The sequence below is a fragment of the Candoia aspera genome, chromosome 2, assembly GCF_035149785.1.
Source record: "Candoia aspera isolate rCanAsp1 chromosome 2, rCanAsp1.hap2, whole genome shotgun sequence".
NCBI classification, from domain to species: Eukaryota; Metazoa; Chordata; class Lepidosauria; order Squamata; family Boidae; genus Candoia; species Candoia aspera.
Window position 1 is genome coordinate 128337439 of NC_086154.1, and position 18559 is coordinate 128355997.

General features: G+C 40.4%; 1 protein-coding gene across 1 annotated transcript in view; it reads right to left on the minus strand.

Moving 5' to 3' along the window:
- The window catches only part of STXBP4 (syntaxin binding protein 4), a 99297-nt gene that overhangs the window by 42998 nt on the left and 37740 nt on the right, over positions 1–18559 (minus strand). Inside the window, exons 16-20 of the mRNA XM_063293602.1 lie at positions 18064–18153; positions 13717–13782; positions 12000–12176; positions 2176–2292; positions 799–848 (exon numbers count right to left, since the gene is read on the minus strand). Coding sequence (XP_063149672.1) covers positions 799–848; positions 2176–2292; positions 12000–12176; positions 13717–13782; positions 18064–18153 — 500 coding nt within the window. The remainder of the gene's footprint in view (positions 1–798; positions 849–2175; positions 2293–11999; positions 12177–13716; positions 13783–18063; positions 18154–18559) is intronic.

The following is an 18559-nucleotide window of genomic DNA, read 5'->3' on the forward strand; positions in this document are numbered from 1 at the left end:
AAAGGAAGAGGGGACTTTTTACCATACCTGGTGGACTTGTGAAAAAGCAAAGGAATTTTGGGTGCAAATTGATACAATGATGCAAAAGACACTGTGGATTAATATTATGATGAAACTAGAATTATTTTTATTGAAAAGAAATATGGCCTTGCCGTATATAATAGAGCACATCTGGTGGCCAAAATAAAAGTGTAACTAAAAAATGAATGATAGTACTAGATTGCAACAGAACACTGACATGATAGTGATTTACATCACTATATGAGAAGGATTATCAATTAGGTAGAAGTCACGTAAAACTTCATACATGGGAACATGACATAGTATTGTATCCACATCTCTCTGCTCTGAGAGCTTAAGGGAAGGTAGACTGTATTTATTATTCTGATAAATTCTAACCCCAAAATCTGATTCTATTCTCAAAATCCCTGAAAGCAAGGAATAAGGAATCTACAGGAATAAGAAAGCTTCAGCTGCTGGGTGATTGGAACTGAGAGAACTGCATTCAGGTCCACTGTCTGTGACAAACTCAGTTGTTTAGCCTTTGGCAAACCAGATATTTTTGCAGAGACAATTCTCTCTATCCATATCAAAATAAGATGTTCTGTCAAACAGAATCTTCTGGGTATCAACATTATAATTTAAAAAATCTGCAAAAAAAGTTCTGCATGGGTTTTATAAGCAAATGGTGGCAAAGTTTAAGAATCAGTTCTTGGGTTCTTTGCCCTCTTATCAGAGTTTCAGTATTAATTCAAGATAATTTCAGCAAATTTCAACAGCACATACAGTATTTCTTACCTTAAAGTGACTGGAGGACTACTGCTGTCCAATAGTATTTCAGGTAAAGTCTACAGGCAAATAGTAGAATGTAAGAAAAACAAATAAAATAACCATTTCTAAAAGCTCAGCAAACAGCAAAGTTAATCCCCTTCTTAATGGTTCTTGACTTTTCCAGTTGCCTTCACTGGGGCAGTTAACAGCCTTCTCTTTCAAATGCCTGTGAATTTCTGCTGTTGTATCAGGACAGGTAGCGATGCAAACAAATCAGCATCCAATCTGCAGCTGGCATGCTACTGTCTGCCTACAATCCTAACAGTAGTGTTCTATAAGAGCACTACTGTTGGAGGCAGGCTTGGCCTTGTGTGGTGTGGACAAGATCACCCCACTCTCTCAAGCTGCTTCTGCCAACTTCAGTTTTGTTCTACACCTTATTGGAAGAATGCCTTGAACTATCCCTAGACCACTGGTCAAATTATGGGAAGGAAAGTAGGGGAGAGGTTTAATGAAAATTATCCCCATGTATTATCCAAATCATGCCCTATAAATAAATTTCTAAGACAGTATCTAAGAGATGCAATCAAAAAGAGAAGAAACAAGGCGTCCCTCTAGCTTCATATGATTTGAGCAATGAACTGGTGACCAAATACATTGTCCCAAGCTTCTATATCAATGTGAAGCTATAAGTCGTAACAATGGAAGAACTAGAGGGAGGGGATACTGGAGATGGCACAGACAGTATTGTCAATGAACCTCTTTGGGGATTTCTTAAGAGTTGGAAGGAAGAAAAATGGATCAGATGCCAGGGCTTCCTCTTCCTTCCCTGGTGGTTTGCTAGGAAAGCAACTATGACTAATATAGAAGGCAGATGGGAAAGGGATCCCAACAGCATAAGCAGCATCTCTCTAGGTTGGCATCATGGACAGTACCACCAAGCAAGCTAAAAACTAACAATAACCAAGTAAAAGCAAAAAGCAAACACATTTCTTATTATGAAACATTGTCTCAATAATCAGAAAAACATTCAATTGGAGTTTCTGAGATAAATAATGTAGAATCTTCTAATGTGAAAATCTAGATTTACAATTCTGCAATACTTGAATTATAAACCCTAGATTTGCAGCAACAGTTGAATTATAAAATAATTACAGCCCTTGCATAGTATCAAGCTCCTGTACAGAGACTTGTCTGTTCACAGAGGGACTTAGCTTCTCTAGGTATATTCTATTTTCTGAATTTTTAGTTTTTATTTAAAAGAAGAAAAGAGAATAAGTTTCTAACCCATTAAGAATAGTTAGTGCAATTAAATAACTTTTAATAACAAATCTTTATAACAGCTCATACAATCAACATGTTCTGATCCCTTTAAGGAACAACACTATTTGAATCTGCTGTTACCTCGATAAATTGCAGCAACTTTTCAGTTGCTACCTCAAAAGTCTTCTTGGCCGTTTCAGATTTTCTTAACTGACAATCAAGCACAGTAATCCTCTTCCTTAAATCTTGCACGCTCTCCTAGGAAAGAAAGAAATTAAGTGGCTCGCCAAAGCAGAAGCACTAGAACCTAAGCGTCAAGGAAGGGAGATTTTAACTTAGTCAACAAAGGGGCACCAAGGGCATTACTTGTACCAAGACCTGATCCAGCATCCAGATACCGTGCAAAGATAGAAGATTCTGTGGCGGGGGCCAAGTGAGCTTGAAGGTGACTAAAACACTGAAGAAGCCAATCTATTTTTTTTTAAGGGGCAGTCCTGGGTCCTTAAAGCTTGGTTAACTATTCCTTTGATTTGTAAACCAAACAAAGTATTCCCTGCCAGAGAAGCAACATGCCACACTGCAACCGTTTTCAGGGGTCTGGCAGATATTCACTCTGAGGATAGAAAAGTGCTCACTCTCATACATTTTTCACCTGCTGAAGAGCAAAAACCTGATCTGCATGCTGCCTCATTGGTATAAAGCTCTACCCTATTTCTCAGATTTTGTGCACTGCCATCTCCCACTTAGAATCCTGCCAAACACCTTCCCAGGCACATCAAACAAGTCTACTCTCTTGCTATCTTTCCCTCTGTATAAGGGAACAATAACAGCATTCATATGGGATTGGAGCCAGGCTATACTTACAGATTGACACTGCAATGTGAAAACAGCAGAGACAAATTTGGGTCCTGCATTTTTTAATCTGTAAAGGTATGTGTATACGTGTATTCAGGCAGAGCAATGCGTGTCTACTCTCAAGTAAATTTCCTTGTGTTCCATCATTTTTGTTAGACTTGTTTAGACTTACAGCCTTAGAAAAGGCTGCAAAATCCTTCCGTTTAACAGGAAGGATTTTTTCCTATCCATCCCATACGCAAAACACATTTTTACACCAGTTACACCAACTATACCTATCGATGCCATTTTAGCACATTCTCACAGTACTTTCCATTATTTTTTCTTGGTCATTTATAGCATTTGTTTCAAATTCCACTCTTCAGCATACCACTACTCCTAATCCTAACCTTTATCTCAGTTTCATCACAAGTTTTATTTTTTAATTCCATCCACTGAGCTGGAAGCTTTTTTCCCAACCTTCTTCACCTATTTCTAATTTTAAAAAATCTTCGTTAAAAATAATTTTGTATTTTCTCCACTTCTTTGAATCTTAACCAATCCTTGCTCTCTTTGACTACATTCTTTGCAACAACTTTTCCTATATATTATATCTTTGTTTCATCCATATCTTTTGCAGCATTCTCTTATATACATTTTTATCATCTCCATTTTTTAAATTCATCATTCCACAAAGTATCATTTTTCATAATTCTCAGTAGAATAACTCCACACACTTCTGTGCCATTCTTTTAATTCAGCCACAAGCACCTTCTACATCAAGTTTCCTTACATTCACTCTAGCTACCTTCTCTTGGAAAATTAATTTATCTTCTAACAGTTTTCATACAAGATCTCTTTTCCTGCCATCATTCTGCTTTTACTCATTTCTTTCACTTCCTTCCTTTTATTCCGTTATGTCCATTTTCCCACCAAGATCTGCTCTTGAGGCTAGCAAAAATAATTGGTTCATATAGAACCAATTGATCTGATCACCCATGTAGCCTTCACTAATTTTCTCAATTTTTCATAATAAACAATGATAAATGATTATTGATATTAAATTATTATTAATCAATTAAATTATCAATGGGCACACTTTCATATTTATGTGTAAATATGAACAGCCATGCCTAGACCACATATGTGAAACAAACAGTTCTTTTCTAAGCAGGTAACTCACCACTCGCCATTTTCATGAGTTCTTAGGTCTTAGAACAGCCAGGTCGCTTTCTCTGTAGCCTCTCCTCTCATTCTCACCCATCCATTCATGCCACCTAACGAAGTAATCCCCCCCCCCAAATCATTGAGAACATTTTCCCTAAAATTAATCTCCGGTTCTCCTATTATTACAATGCATTGGAGTGAAACAACTGCGATCAACACTGTCATGTTCATCGTTTCAATGTTCTGAATACATCGTAATGTTTCGCATGTCACTTTCCTGATCCGTGTTTGCGGAGTGGAGATTTCCAGCCGTGCCAGGCTGTAATCTCCTTACTGTAACTGTGGAATGTATGTTTGGGTTATTGACTGTGTTCAAGGTTACTTTCTCAGGCCGATGTGGGTGACGGTTGCTAACACCTGGGAAGGGGTGGTTGCTAAGCGGGAGCAAGGGGCGGGACTGTGTTTGAAGCGAGGGTTTTTAGTTTGTATTTGGTGCGCTTTTGCTCATTCTCAGCTTTCTTTGTATTTGCACACTATTCTTTCAATAAATCAGTTATCCTTAAGCACCTGCTTGTGAGACTGAATCTGTCAGAATAGGCAACCATTACAAACACATGGATTCCTACGTTCATATGCATCCACAACAACCTAGATGACAAAACTTCATACTTTCTGATACACATTTCACTACTTTTATTCTTAATTAAACCTACATCTTCAATTCATCTACATTATCCTTATGACTTTGAATTAAGACTGATGTGCGGTTCTGTTAGGATTCTACATGCACAGACCCTTATTTTGCCCTTTGCTTCAGGCCTCAGGCAAAGTGAATGTAGCTACAATGGTAGATTGTTGGCATTTTGTTCACCAGACAAATAAAATAACTAAGGCAAAGTAACCAAAGTTCATCTATAACAAAGCTTTTCAGATTCTGTTATAAGCATTCTTGTCATGAGTACTGATGGCGAGCAAGAAGGGGCCTCTATCCAGGGGGGAAAAATGCATGCGTAGTACTGAGGAATTAAGCAGCCAAAGAGACACAGATCAGACCCGCCTTAACTTTTGGGGTTTATCTGTCTGGGTTTTTCCCATGCTTCTTCAGTTTGTTAGGATTCTGTCTTATGTAGCAGTAATAAACACTAGAGACCTACTCCTCGTCTCAGCGTGATTTCTGACTGTTAGGACATCAATCCTAACAAACTCCTACTCCCATTGAAAGAGGAAGGAACAGAGAAAAATAAAGGAGAGACATTTGGAAAATGTCTTCAGAAAACCAGGAAATTCGGCAAGCCATCCAACAATTGGCAGCAGCCCTGCAACAACACCAACAACAAGTAGATCTCCAGATCAACACATTACAAGCAGCCATGCTACAGCAGTTACAACAACCAGCTCCGATTAACCCACAACCGGTGCCAGCAGCAGCAGCTCCGCCAGTAGTCTTGAGATCCCAGGGCAGTCTACCAGAGAAGTTTGGAGGAGAAGCAGGACAGTTGAGAACCTTTCTCACACAGTGCACAATGTTTTTTGACAGCAGACCGGCAGAGTTTCCCACAGACAGAACCAGAGTCACCTTCATTCTAAGTCTGCTAAAGGAACCAGCAGCCAAATGTGCTATTCCCATGGTGGAGAACAACGACCCAATTCTCAACAACTACCAGAATTTTCTGGCAGGGTTCCGAGCACACTTTGACGACCCGATCAGAGAGGTCACTGCCAGCCAGGAGATTCAGAAGCTCAAGCAGGGCAACAAGAGAGTGGGAATCTACATTGCTGATTTCAAGCTGTTAGCAGGAGATCTGGACTGGAATGAGAGTGCATTGAAAGACCAATTCAAACAGGGGCTGGATGAAGAAATTAAGAATGAATTAGTGCGCCAGGGAACACCAGCTACCCTAGAAGCCTTATATCAGTTGTCTGTGGTCATAGATGCCAGGCTAGAAGAGCTCAGACAGATGCAGCCAGGGAGAGGCAGGGGCCTCAGGACGCTTCCAGGATTTCCAGCTCTCTCCGCAGCACTTCCTTACTCAGGACCAGAGGAGCCGACGCAGATCGGGGCAAGCAGAAGGCTTAATTCCGAGGCTGAGAGACAGAGAAGGAGAGAGAGAGCTACTCCTCTGTTTCTACTGCGGAGTCCAGGGGCACATGGTGAGAGCTTGCCCAGCGAGAAGCCAAGCAAATTCCGTAAGAGCCCCAGGGCAAGCAGCTGAAACAAGAGCCACCTCCGCCTCTACTTCCAATCAGGGAAACTCCATCGGTCTCCCTCCACAGAGCTCAGCAGGGAGACCATCAATCAATTAAGAAGGGCTCATTCCGAGGATTCCAGGCAATCCTTTTACTACTTACCAGTAATAATGCACATAAACCCAGAGCACCAGGTCAAGCTAGAGGCCCTCGTGGATTCCGGAGCTTCCACCAATTTTATTGATGTACAGACCATACAAGACTTCAACATCCCGACCATAGAATTGCCACGTCCCATAGAAGTGGAGACCATTGACGGCCAGCCCCTCAAGGCAGGGCCGATTAGAAGTTTCACAGAACCTTTGCAACTAACAATGGGAGACCACATTGAGTGGATCCAACTTTACGTTACGGCATCACTTAATGTGCCTATAGTCCTGGGCACACCTTGGCTGAAGATCCACAACCCATTGTTGAACTGGACTACGGGAGCAATCTCCTTCCCAGCTAAGGAATGCCAGCACCACAAGATTCAAGCCACTCTCCTCTCTCCAGCAACCAACGCAGTCACGGAAGCAGGGGGGATCCAGTTGCCAGCCAAGTATGCAGATTTCGCAGACGTTTTCAGTGAATAAGAGGCCACAGCACTACTATAGGGACTGTGATTGCACCATTGAGTTGATACCAGGAGCCAAGATTCCAGCAAGGAAACAATATCCCATGTCCCCCAAAGAACTAGCCACCTTAAAGGATTACTTGGATTCTAATCTCCAAAAGGGGTTCATCCGACTATCTACTTCCCCAGCGTCTGCTCCTACCTTCTTCATACCAAAGAAGCCTGACCCGTTGGCACTGGCAACTCAGGAGGCACCCATGAGAGTGGTCCACGACTTCAGTTTTTTAAATAAACTCACAATAAAAGAAAATTATCCCATGCTGTTAATATCTGATCTGCTGGATCGCTTACAGAAAGCACGCATTTTTACTAGGTTGGACCTCAGGAATGCGTACAATCTGATCTGGATGAAAGAGGGGCATGAATATCTGACTGCCTTCAATACCAGGTTTGGTAAATTTGAGTACCTTGTTTTGCCCTTTTGCTTGTCTAATGCAGGAGCCATATTTTCCCGATTTATGAATCAAATTTTCTCTGATTTACTAGATAAGTATCTGGTCATTTATCTAGATGACATATTAATTTTCTCTGAGGATGCTACAACTCATGTAACCCATGTACGTAATGTCTTACAAAGACTGAGAGAGAACAAGCTGTTCGCCAAGCTAGAGAAGTGTGCCTTCGATTTAACTGAATTACATTTCCTGGGCTATAAGGTATCAACAGAAGGCATATCCATGGATCCTTCTAAGGTCCAGGCAATTCTCTCTTGGCAACCCCCCCAAAATGTGAAAGTTGTACAAAGTTTCCTAGGGTTCTGCAATTTTTACAGGCTGTTCATAAAAAACCTTAGTGACAGGGCTAGACCCCTCACACAGCTTTTGAAGAAAGGATCAAAATTCATTTGGGGGGAGAGGGAGCAAGCAGCATTCCGAGAATTCAAGCAACTCTTTGCATCCCAGCCGCTGTTAAAACACCCTGATCCCACGAAGCAATTAATAATGCATTCAGATGCTTCTGATATCACCATTGGGGCAGTGTTATTGCAATATACAAACCAAACCAAAAATACATTGCTTCCTTGTGCCTTTTTTTCACTTTCGCTCTCACCAGCAGAGAGAAACTATGATGTTTTTAACAAGGAGTTGCTAGCAATTAAAGCAGCATTCCAAGAGTGGAGGCACTGGCTAGAAGGTGTGGCCTTTCCTGTGAAAGTCTGCACCGATCACAAGAATTTACAGCTTCTACAAAACACCAGATCCCTCACCCCACACCAAATCAGATGGAGCCAGTTTTTCTCCTGTTTCAATTTTGTTATTTCTTATGTTCCCGGGGCGCAGAACTGTTTGGCAGATGCCCTGTCTCGATCCATTCAGGCAACCCCCGCTACTCACCAGGAGGTACAGGCTACTATATTACAACCTCACAACTTTGATCAGTCTATGAGGGGGAACCAAACAGAGATTTTAGCAGCAGGCAGACAAGCAGAGGACCTATTTACAAGAGTCGGAGCTCAGCAGCAACAAGACCCGTATGCCAGGGCCAGGATGGATGACCTCTAGAGGGACCCTCAAGACACTGCCTCACCATTCAATGTGAGGCAGGAATCCTCTGGCATAGCGGGTGATTATACATTCCCCCCTCATTGAGGGAAGAAGTACTGAGACTTTGCCATGACCATCAAACGGCAGGCCACGGAGGTGATTTCAAAACTCTCCATAGAGCTCTGAGAGACTACTGGTGGCCTAAGATGACTGCAGACATAAAGGGCTACGTGGCTTCTTGTCATACCTGTAGACAAGACAAGCCTCTCCCAGGGAAGCCCACAGGACTCTTGCAACCCCTACCCACCCCCAGTCAGCCTTGGGATACAATCTCCATGGATTTCATCACTGATTTACCCCCGGTCCAGGGGCTGACTTCCATACTAGTGGTGGTGGACCTTTTCACTAAAATGGCGCATTTTATTTCGTGCAAGGGACTCCCAGCTGCACAAGCCACAGCACAGTTGTTCATGGACCATGTTTTTAGGTATAGAGGCATGGTAAATCACTTGGTGAGTGACAGAGGCCCTCAGTTCACTTCCAGGTTCCGGAGGGCGCTTTTCCAGTCATTAGGGGTCCAGATCCACCTATCATCATCGCATCATCCGGCTAGTAACGGGCAAGCTGAGAAAATTAACCAATGGTTACAGCAGTATCTCAGGTGTTACACCACTTATCAGCGAGACAATTGGCCAGCCCTACTCCCCATGGCAGAATTTACATATAATAATTCTGTACAGTCCTCTACCAAGATGTCTCCTTTCCAAGCACTCTACGGGGTTAACCCTCGGGTGTTGCCCACTTCTTCCCAGCAGGGAGCTGTTCCAGCCGCGGCTGATTTTCTTAAAGAGCAACAAGCCGCACAGGAGTTGTTAAAGGAGCAGCTGAATAGGGCAAAGAGTGCTTACAAGAGAGCTGCAGATGCTCACAGACAAGAGGGGCCAGCGATTGTGGTAGGAGACAAAGTGTGGCTCTCTACCAAGTTTTTGACCTCTACCAGAACCTCCAAGAAGTTGGACTCTAAGTTTGTAGGCCCTTTCACTGTAGTACAGCAGATAAATCCAGTGGCTTATTGCTTAAAGCTACCAGCATCCATGAAAATCCATCCAGTCTTTCACAGAGCCTTGCTAGCCAAAGACCCTCCCCCAAGTACCTTGCGATCGCAAATACCCCCCCCTCCAGTAATTGTGGAGGGGGAGGAAGAATACGAAGTCGAGGAAATTCTGGACTCTAGGAGGAGGGGAAGGGGCATCCAATATTTCATACACTGGAAGAGGTACCCTGAGGAAGAGCGCGCGTGGGAGAATGCCAGAGATGTGCATGCACCAACGCTGGTTCATCAATTCCATCAGCTTTTCCCTCACAAACCCAAGCCTCACACTCTACCAGAGATTCCTCACTTGGCTGAGCAAGCAGAGGAATCCCAAGCAGAGGAGTTTGTAAGTTTGCAGTTTCCACCCCCGCCTGAAGCCTTGACACCAGTAAGGGGGGAACCTCAGCCCTCCGCCTCGGGCTTGCATTTCCCAAGGGGGAGGTGGGACGACTCTTCTAATTATCTAGCTATTTTCCAGCAGCAGCCACCTGGGCCAGAAGAGTTATCAGACCTGGAAAGCAGCACTGATTCGTCCTTGAAGGAGTTTTCCTTTGAAGACTTTCCATCGTTGCCCAGTTCCCATGGGAGCTTAGAAGGAGACATAGACTCTTATAAAACCTCTGGAGGGGAGGTGGCTAAAATGGAATGTGAATCTGGAGGGGAGGGTGATGTCATGAGTACTGATGGCGAGCAGGAGGGGGCCTCTATCCAGGGGCGAAAACGCATGCGTAGTACTGAGGAATTAAGCAGCCATTCAAAGAGACACAGATCAGACCCACCTTAACTTTTGGGGTTTATCTGTCTGGGTTTTCCCACGCTTCTTCAGTTTGTTAGGATTCTGTCTTATGTAGCAGTAATAAACACTAGAGACCTACTCCTCGTCTCAGCGTGATTCCTGACTGCTAGGACAATTCTGTAGCACTTGCTAAAAGGCACTTACTTTATTTATGTTTTAGAGTTTCAGAATGAGGGGGAAAAAACCCTGTGTATGCTTTTCAAACACCTAGAAAGGTTATGATTGATAGTCAAGAATCAGATTTAGAGAAATGCTATATTGGGTTGGTATGTATGTATGTTCTGAAATATAAAACATTACCACCCATGGCAACTTCGAATGACCTCAATTTGCACTGTAAAATGCATGTACATTTCCCCATTTTCAGTTTGTGTGTGTGTATACACACACACACACATGCATACACACACCTACCCAGGAACACGTTTCTTTTTTTAATAAAACAGACAATAAAGTACTGCTTTTTTGCAGCTCAGATAATTCTCTTGTAGCTTTGTCTTTATTATAATGCAATAGTCCACAGATCTTCCCTGTGTCTGTTCCTTAAAGGTCATGAAAAACAATTTTAAGTAATTAAATTAAATTAAAAGGAGAAATAGGGTTTTTGTATGTAATCAGTGCAAAAATTGACTGAAACCTTTGTTACAAACAAGATATGAAGACCCAAGTTATATAACCCCAGATATGAAGACCCAAGTTATTGTAAACCGCCCAGAGTCACTCTCTGAGTGAGATGGGTGGTGACTAAATTTGATATATAAATATAAATAAAAATAAATAACCCTGAAATTCACCTCCCCCACTGCAGAAATATGAATTGAGCTGGTCTCCTGATTTAGTATTCATCCTATTCCTTTGTCCTAGGGTCAGAATAACTTAGCTCTCAAGCTGGCAATGAATTTCCTTTAGTCTGTTGTATGCTGAAAAGTCCATGGTTCTTTGGTCCATGGCTTGGTAAAATTGAGGATATTTCACTCTTTGTGGTCTGTTATAGAGTAAATAAAATGTATAGTAAGGTGAAAGTATGGGCTGTATCAGTCAACCTAGTTCTACCAGTCACAACATCAACTTAATTGTTTTTGCTTTAAGCCTTACACCACCTCTGGAAAATGCACCAATCAGATAGAATATCTGCTTGCCACAGCTGCAGTTTAATTTCAGCATTAAAATGAAAGCTCTTGAAATAAAGCTTTAATTTTTAAACATATAAAAAAAGAAATAGTATGTTATTACTATACAACCTCTATAAAATTTACCCCATTAACCACCATAAAATTCTCTACATAGTTAGGGGGCTATAAATATTTTATATAAAATAACCAAAATAAACATGCAGACTAAGGACCACTGAGCTAAGGGATTATAGGATTATAATTTTAGTTTCCAAATAAAAATATAGCATTTTTGTCCAACGTATTAGTTAAAATATAGATTAACTAGAAATGCAATATACTCCATGTCCCATATGCTTGAGCTACACCATATTGGCTAGCAACCCAAATGAAGCCGAAGTTCATGTTTTGCCACTCAAAACAGAACTCTGAAGAAAAAAAGTTCATAGCTTTCATGCCCCTATTCCCATCACAACACATTAATCCAGCTCTTGAATAATACAAGACAAACAGTGACCTATTTTAGGAAAACAAATGGAAGAAAAATGAAAAACAGGATACTTGACAACAGCAAGGAAACCATGGCAACTCTACCAGAGAATACTGAGGTGCTTACTTTATTTTGGCCACTGTGATCAGCAAGCTGAGCCTTCAGCTTGGTTATTTCTACCTCCAACAAATGGATTACTTCCTCGTAGTCCAGTTCCATTCCATGAGCTTGCTTTTGGGCAGCTTCTGCAAGATGGATTCTGCTTCGCAAGGTTCTTGTCTCCTCCACAGATGCCTTGGCTTCCTACAGGGAATCAAATTCTATTTTTAAAATGTACCATTCAAGCTAGCTTGACACCTTCATTTTGTTTTTGACTGTGTAAAGTTACTTTAAATAAATATTTTCTCCTTTAGAAGCAGCTAGAAAAAATTATTTTAAGTACTGTTTGATCCAAAGAGTTGCAAATAGATGTAGAGTTTCAGAAAGAATGGCTCCAAGAAAAAGAATAAAAATACTTGAGAATTCTGTAAAAGCTCGGGGGCCCACAGTTAGCTCTATGGCACAAAGCCAATTACATCTCCAATCGTTTCTGCTTGCCCCTCATGGCCTGACAGGGTGGACAGGCTCCAGGTCCTCTGTATTAAACAGTGCTGTGCCTTCTCTGTTGTGGTCCTGCCCTATGGATCAGCCTATCCCTGGAGATTCAGATAGGCCTGACTGTGTTGCCTTTTCCAAGACTTGGTTCTTCCCCTGAGCATTGGGTCAAGTTATTCAGTGAGGCTGTCTTGGTGCTGTGGTTGTATGTGTTTTGAACTGTCCTGGGCACAATGTGCTGTTTACAAATTATCTTTGTTTATTGTTGGCTATTTTAATTCACTGTTAGCCACCCAGAGCTGTGTGTTGAGTGGGTGGCCATATAAATGTAAATAATAAATAAATAAAATAAAATAAAGACTATTAGGCAAAGTGAGGCATCAGGAAAAGATGGCAAATTATTAATTATTTTATTTGTTAGTAACTTCATTGAAATTACTCATTCTACATTGCTTATTTTGCATGAACAAAATTCTTCATGTACTTAATATAATCTGATGGGTTGTGAGAAAGTGGAAGTCATAGTTGGAGAAGCTGATGAAATTCTGAAAATTAGGGAGGTGAGAAGTTTAAAGATTTAAAGTCAATTAACTACTAAATAACTACTAACTAAATAATCCTAAAATTACATAAAAGAAATTAAAGCAGAAGAGATAAAAGTATTTACCAGAACATTTTACCACATAAAACTAACAGTTGAAAAGTTGAAGAAAAAGGGTTTGGCTGTCTGAAAAGACATCAGAATGTGAATCAAATGAGTATTCTCGGAAGGCCATCTCAGAAGAACTATCCTACCTCATCTTCATTGTTTGGATAAAAACAAAATGGTCAGAAACTAATAATGTGTAAACTGTCTGTATAAAAAGTAAGACTTTGGTCTAGGAGAAAGATGTCAGGACTCTATGAATCAACATAGAATGAAGAAAATAAATTGATGATTCCATGCCAATCTGTACTCAGGAGGCTATCTCAGCCTCACATTCCTCCCTCATTATATTGTCAGGAAAAACTGAATAAATCCCATGTACGTTATACTGAAAGGATAGGATCCATTTTATATATACACACACACGCACAAATAATGTTTTCAGCATCTAATTTTATAAAGGAATATATTTATATTATAAACTATGCAACCTAGTTATGAAATATGGAAAACAGTTACCTCTGAAACAAGGAATATTTCCCAGTGGGGGGGGGGGGAAACAGATTAAATTACTTAATTTAACTTCACAGATACTCTACACACTTGTTTGGTAATCTGCAGCTCTTCAGCTAGTTGTCTTCTCGCACGTTCTGACTCTGCCAATTCTTCCTACAACACACAGAGAGAAAAGGTAAGTTAAGCATCAAATGCAGAGGCTTTCCCACCACCACCCATTATTCAGTGACAACTTGATACAAACAAATCCGATTTGTTAAATCAACTACCAATAAATTATTTCAGCTTCCTAGAAAATAGACCAAAGCCTCTGAGAATCTGAAACCCCCTTCTCAAAGCATGTTACTCCCCTTGCTTACTGCCATGTCTTCCTTCAAGTGTTCCTATCTTCCTCCTACTCCTACTCAGTCCTATCTTCTCCAACCCCTAGAGACCCCTCTTATCCAATAACATACTACATCATCCAGCTCTAATCATCCCACCATCTGACCTGGACGTATCCCAAGAGGCTGCATCTGATTAATACTCATCAGCTGTTTGAGCTTGCCCACCATAAACCAAACTCAAAAAATCGACTATCCACTTACACCTTTCACCAACCACCTGTCAGAACCTTTTTCTTTCAGGGATATAGGTGGCAACCACCTAAATCACTATCAAGGAAAAGGTCCACAGAAGACTCCTTTCCTTGTCTATAGAGGAACCAGTCACTTCCCCTTCTACTCCACCCAATCCAACTTCATCAGCAGAGGAAAGTCAGCCTTAATCTCACAGTATTGTTCCATCAGTGAAAAGGTGACTGTTTCCAATAGCAATAAATAAATAAATAGGGCTACAACTCAGTCTCTGCTTCAAAAGTATTCCTCTTATTTGGGATCAGATAGTTGTGACAGAATAGCACTCTGAACACATCTAAGGAAAATTTCCTGTTGTATTGCTTCATAGGTACCAGCAGTGATTTTCTTGGAAATGTACACAGATTCAAATTAAACAACTCACATTTTTTCAAGTCATTCATTCTGTTCAGGCAGTTCAAATTCCACTTACTCACAATATGTGCTTGTGTGCATATTTGCAGACACACAATACACAAGAGCACAGAAGGCTTCTTCTGGTTCTACTACAACAACAACTATAGCTACGTTGTAGGGAGTGTGAAGCTCTCCTGACTGCTAATCAAAATCCATTATTTTCTTTGCAGATTTACTAAAGCAATCAAGTCAAGAGTGACTTGAATCAGCCAGAGGAGCAGATCAGAAACGCCCCAGCTGCATGCTTTTAATAGGAGAAAGTCATTCATCAGATTGGCTGGTTTGTTCTCATCCACCATGTCAGGAACAGCTACTATGCACAATCCCTTTTCCCCCTTCATTCTGGAAATGCACCCTACAGCTGTGTTTTTTTAAAAAAATTAGGGATGTGAGAGGGTCACATGAACAAACAGCAAATACAGTTAGCCTGCAATGCTAAATGTGAAGATATCTGGACTCTGTAAAAAATGGAGCAGGCTTGTTATTTTTTACTGGCATTTCCCTCCTAATGGCATCTGAAAGCATTAAACTGACAGCTTGACGTCACTGTGTGCCACATCAATCAGGTAGGCTGGAGGCAAGAAAGAAGAAAAAAATTGATTCCTTGTCTGAAACATCTTAATGACTGAAACCTTGTGGGAAAGGCATGACAATGAAACGTATATAGTTGAGAGAAAAATGCTTAATTTCTATTAAAATGATGAGTTAAAAAAAAGATATAAAATGCTGGGAAAAGAGAAAAAGGAACAAATGTCCACTATATTGTTGAAGGAAGACTGTTAAAGGTCAAATTTCATCTTGGAGAGGAAAGAGGAAACTTGCCATAGTGCTACCATTGCGCTGCCATCTTAATGTTCTGTGAAATGGATACATCTGACAGGATGCAAGTAAATGAGGAATCAGACTCTCCTCAAAAGGAATGAGACTATTTCCACTGAACAATTTGTTTTAAAAAACGGGGAACTGCAAGTGCAATTCAGACACTCCAACACATACATACAGATGTGAATCCCTTCCGTAATGAATAAACCAAGGTGACTGGTTTTCTTCCCACTGGAAGTGGACTTTAGGACCACGTGTTCCCCCAGAAAACTCTTTCCAAGTTGATCCCATTCTTCTGAGATCACAGGCCAAGGCTCCTTATTTTCTTCATAGAGACAAATTCTTCCTCTGCTCCAAACTACTTCAGAATGCTGGTTAGGCAGGCAGTCTCCTACACAGTAGGAGGCAGCCGTTTTAGGCCAGTGGATACCTTCTGAGTAAGTTATGGGTGTTCTTGCAACTCTGGGTGGCCAACAGTAAATTCTTGCAAACTAGCTGTCACGGTGAACAGGGCAAGTCACAAAACACCCACACACTAGAAGACAGCCTGTGAGGGGGCTCCTTGCTATTCCCTCTTGCCCTTTCCCCAGCATGGGTGTTTCATACTACTTGCCACTTTTTCTGGGTATGGTGAGTATTCTTTTAAACAAGCATTGTAAGGATGCCTGGGCAATCTAGGTGGGGTCCAAAAGCATTGTGGAAATAATGATGTTCTGCATCCCCAAACTTGTGCCTTGCAGATGTGTTGGATTAATTCCTATCATGTGCGGCCAGCTATGGATGGGAGTTGTTGTCCTCACTGGGAAAGTCTGATGAAAAAGCCCTCAATTTCCTTTCTTTACAGAAACAATCTCAGGGGACCTCCGTGTACGAGATTCTGTGCTTTCTGACTTTAATGATTCCATTACCTATGATTCAGTTGGTTAAATAATCTCTCTTAATTCCATTTAATCAAACTTTATATGGATAAGTTCAGTGAGGCCCATAGTTAAAAATGATCAAAATTAAAGCAACACAGTTACAAATTAAAGCATATACAAGGTCCAACAATAATTCATTGTAGTAGGTAGTAATAGCAATTATGCATTGCCAGCATTGAAAACATATTGTAGAAGTCTGCAGAGAATTTTCTCTTGGGGACATATCCAAGGGACATAATCAAACAAATGTTTTTTGTTTTGTTTTTTTTAATTACTAAACAAATTAAGTCTTACTGCAGGCAATCACACAGGAACAGTGATTATTCCATGAAGTTAGAGAACTAAGGAAACAAAAATTATGATGACAGAAACCTTCAGCCAGTACAACATTTAAAAACTTACACTAAGTAACAATTTTAAAAAGAGTTTAAAACCCAGCACATGTATAAGACTAGGAATTGATACTTCCTGTTAAGAAGCATCAATCAAATCTTTATTATGGTCATAGACCAGCATAAGAAAGGTGGGATACAGTCATTAAGAAAGCATAAAGGATACATCAAGAGTAAAAATACTCTTTTTTGCTGAAAAAACTGTATAGATCTACCCATGTAGTCCCCAAGGGTTGTGTTTAATTTGTGAGCCACTTTACCTCTTCCTAATAAACAGGGAAGATACTTTAAAAATAAATTACGTTTTCATCCAACTTTTCCCCCCAAGGTTTCAGGGCAACATACAAAAAAACAATGGCTATATGGGAATGGAATGGATAAAAATATATGTTAATATATAAAATAAAAAGCAACCAGAAGTAGTTACTGGTGAACAATAGCTGGGACAGGACTTTATGAATGAATGAATGAATGAATGAATGAATGAATGAATGAATGAATGAATGAATGAATGAATGAAGGCTGTCCAATTTCAGATGATTCAGGCAGTGTATAACATCAAAAGTAAAAGAAACCCCAAAATAACAAAGTGTGTCCTGGAAAAAGAACATTCAGCAAATATATAATATCTTAAAATCTTAAAAGGGGCTTGTAATCCACCCTAACCCAAGGCCTGGGGAAGCAGTCAGATTTTCAGAGACATTTAAAGGCAGGCAGGATTGGAGCCATGTGGATATCTGGGGGGATGAAGGAATCATGAGAGAGAAGGCCCATTTCCTGCGTGTCATCAGGTGACACTATTCATTTGATGGAACCCAGAGCATGCCCACCCATCATACAGTATGGGTAGAAAGTATCAGAGCTAGGCAGTCCCACAGACAGCCAGGCCCTAGGCCACAAAGGAGTATAAGTTGTAATCAGCCATTCGAATTGCACCCAGAAGCTAACTGGCAACCAGTGCAGCTCACGGAGCAGGCGTTACATAGGCATACCATGGCATTTTATACAAGAACAAATAACTGCCACATATTTTCTTCTCCCTGTCCAAAAAAGGCATTACTTACACTACCTCTTTCTTATAGCAAGAGCAAAATTAAACTGCATATCTAGGTAATTGTAATAGCATGGTATAAAGAAAGCAAATAATGTTGTTAATTTTATTTAATCATACTACATCTATGTCACCTTTCTACTAAGTGGTAGGTACTGCAATATGTTTAAAATAAGCAAAGAGTAGTGATGTTTAAAATGATCAAAGCAAAATGTCACCTTCAGTTGATGTATTTCTTTCAAAGCTTCATTTTTCTCTTTCCTAAGTTCTTCCATTTTGTGTCTTTCTGGAAGGTCACAGGATAAAATCTGTATTCATTGAAAAATTAGGAGCAGAAGTTGAGTATGAGGGAATATATGGATACAGATAACAGAAAAAATTAATAAAATTAGTCTGCTATCAAACCTAATGTTTTAAGTTTTCTAACCCAACCCAGTTAACAGAAGGTCCTCTCTACTATGTAAATAGATAGATTAAACTTACAAAGCTAACATGTACAATTAAAGAGGGTGGGTGGGGAACTATTTCATTTTTACATTTCAAAATACTAGATAGTGTACTGTAGTAATTTAAGTTGCAATATTATTTACATTAGTGGAAGCAAGCTTGATTGATTTTATAACAGATAAAGAAATATGCACACAATTGGACTAGTTAAATTCACACAAGCTACAATTAAAATGGCAACAAAACAAAAAACACATGAAGGATAGC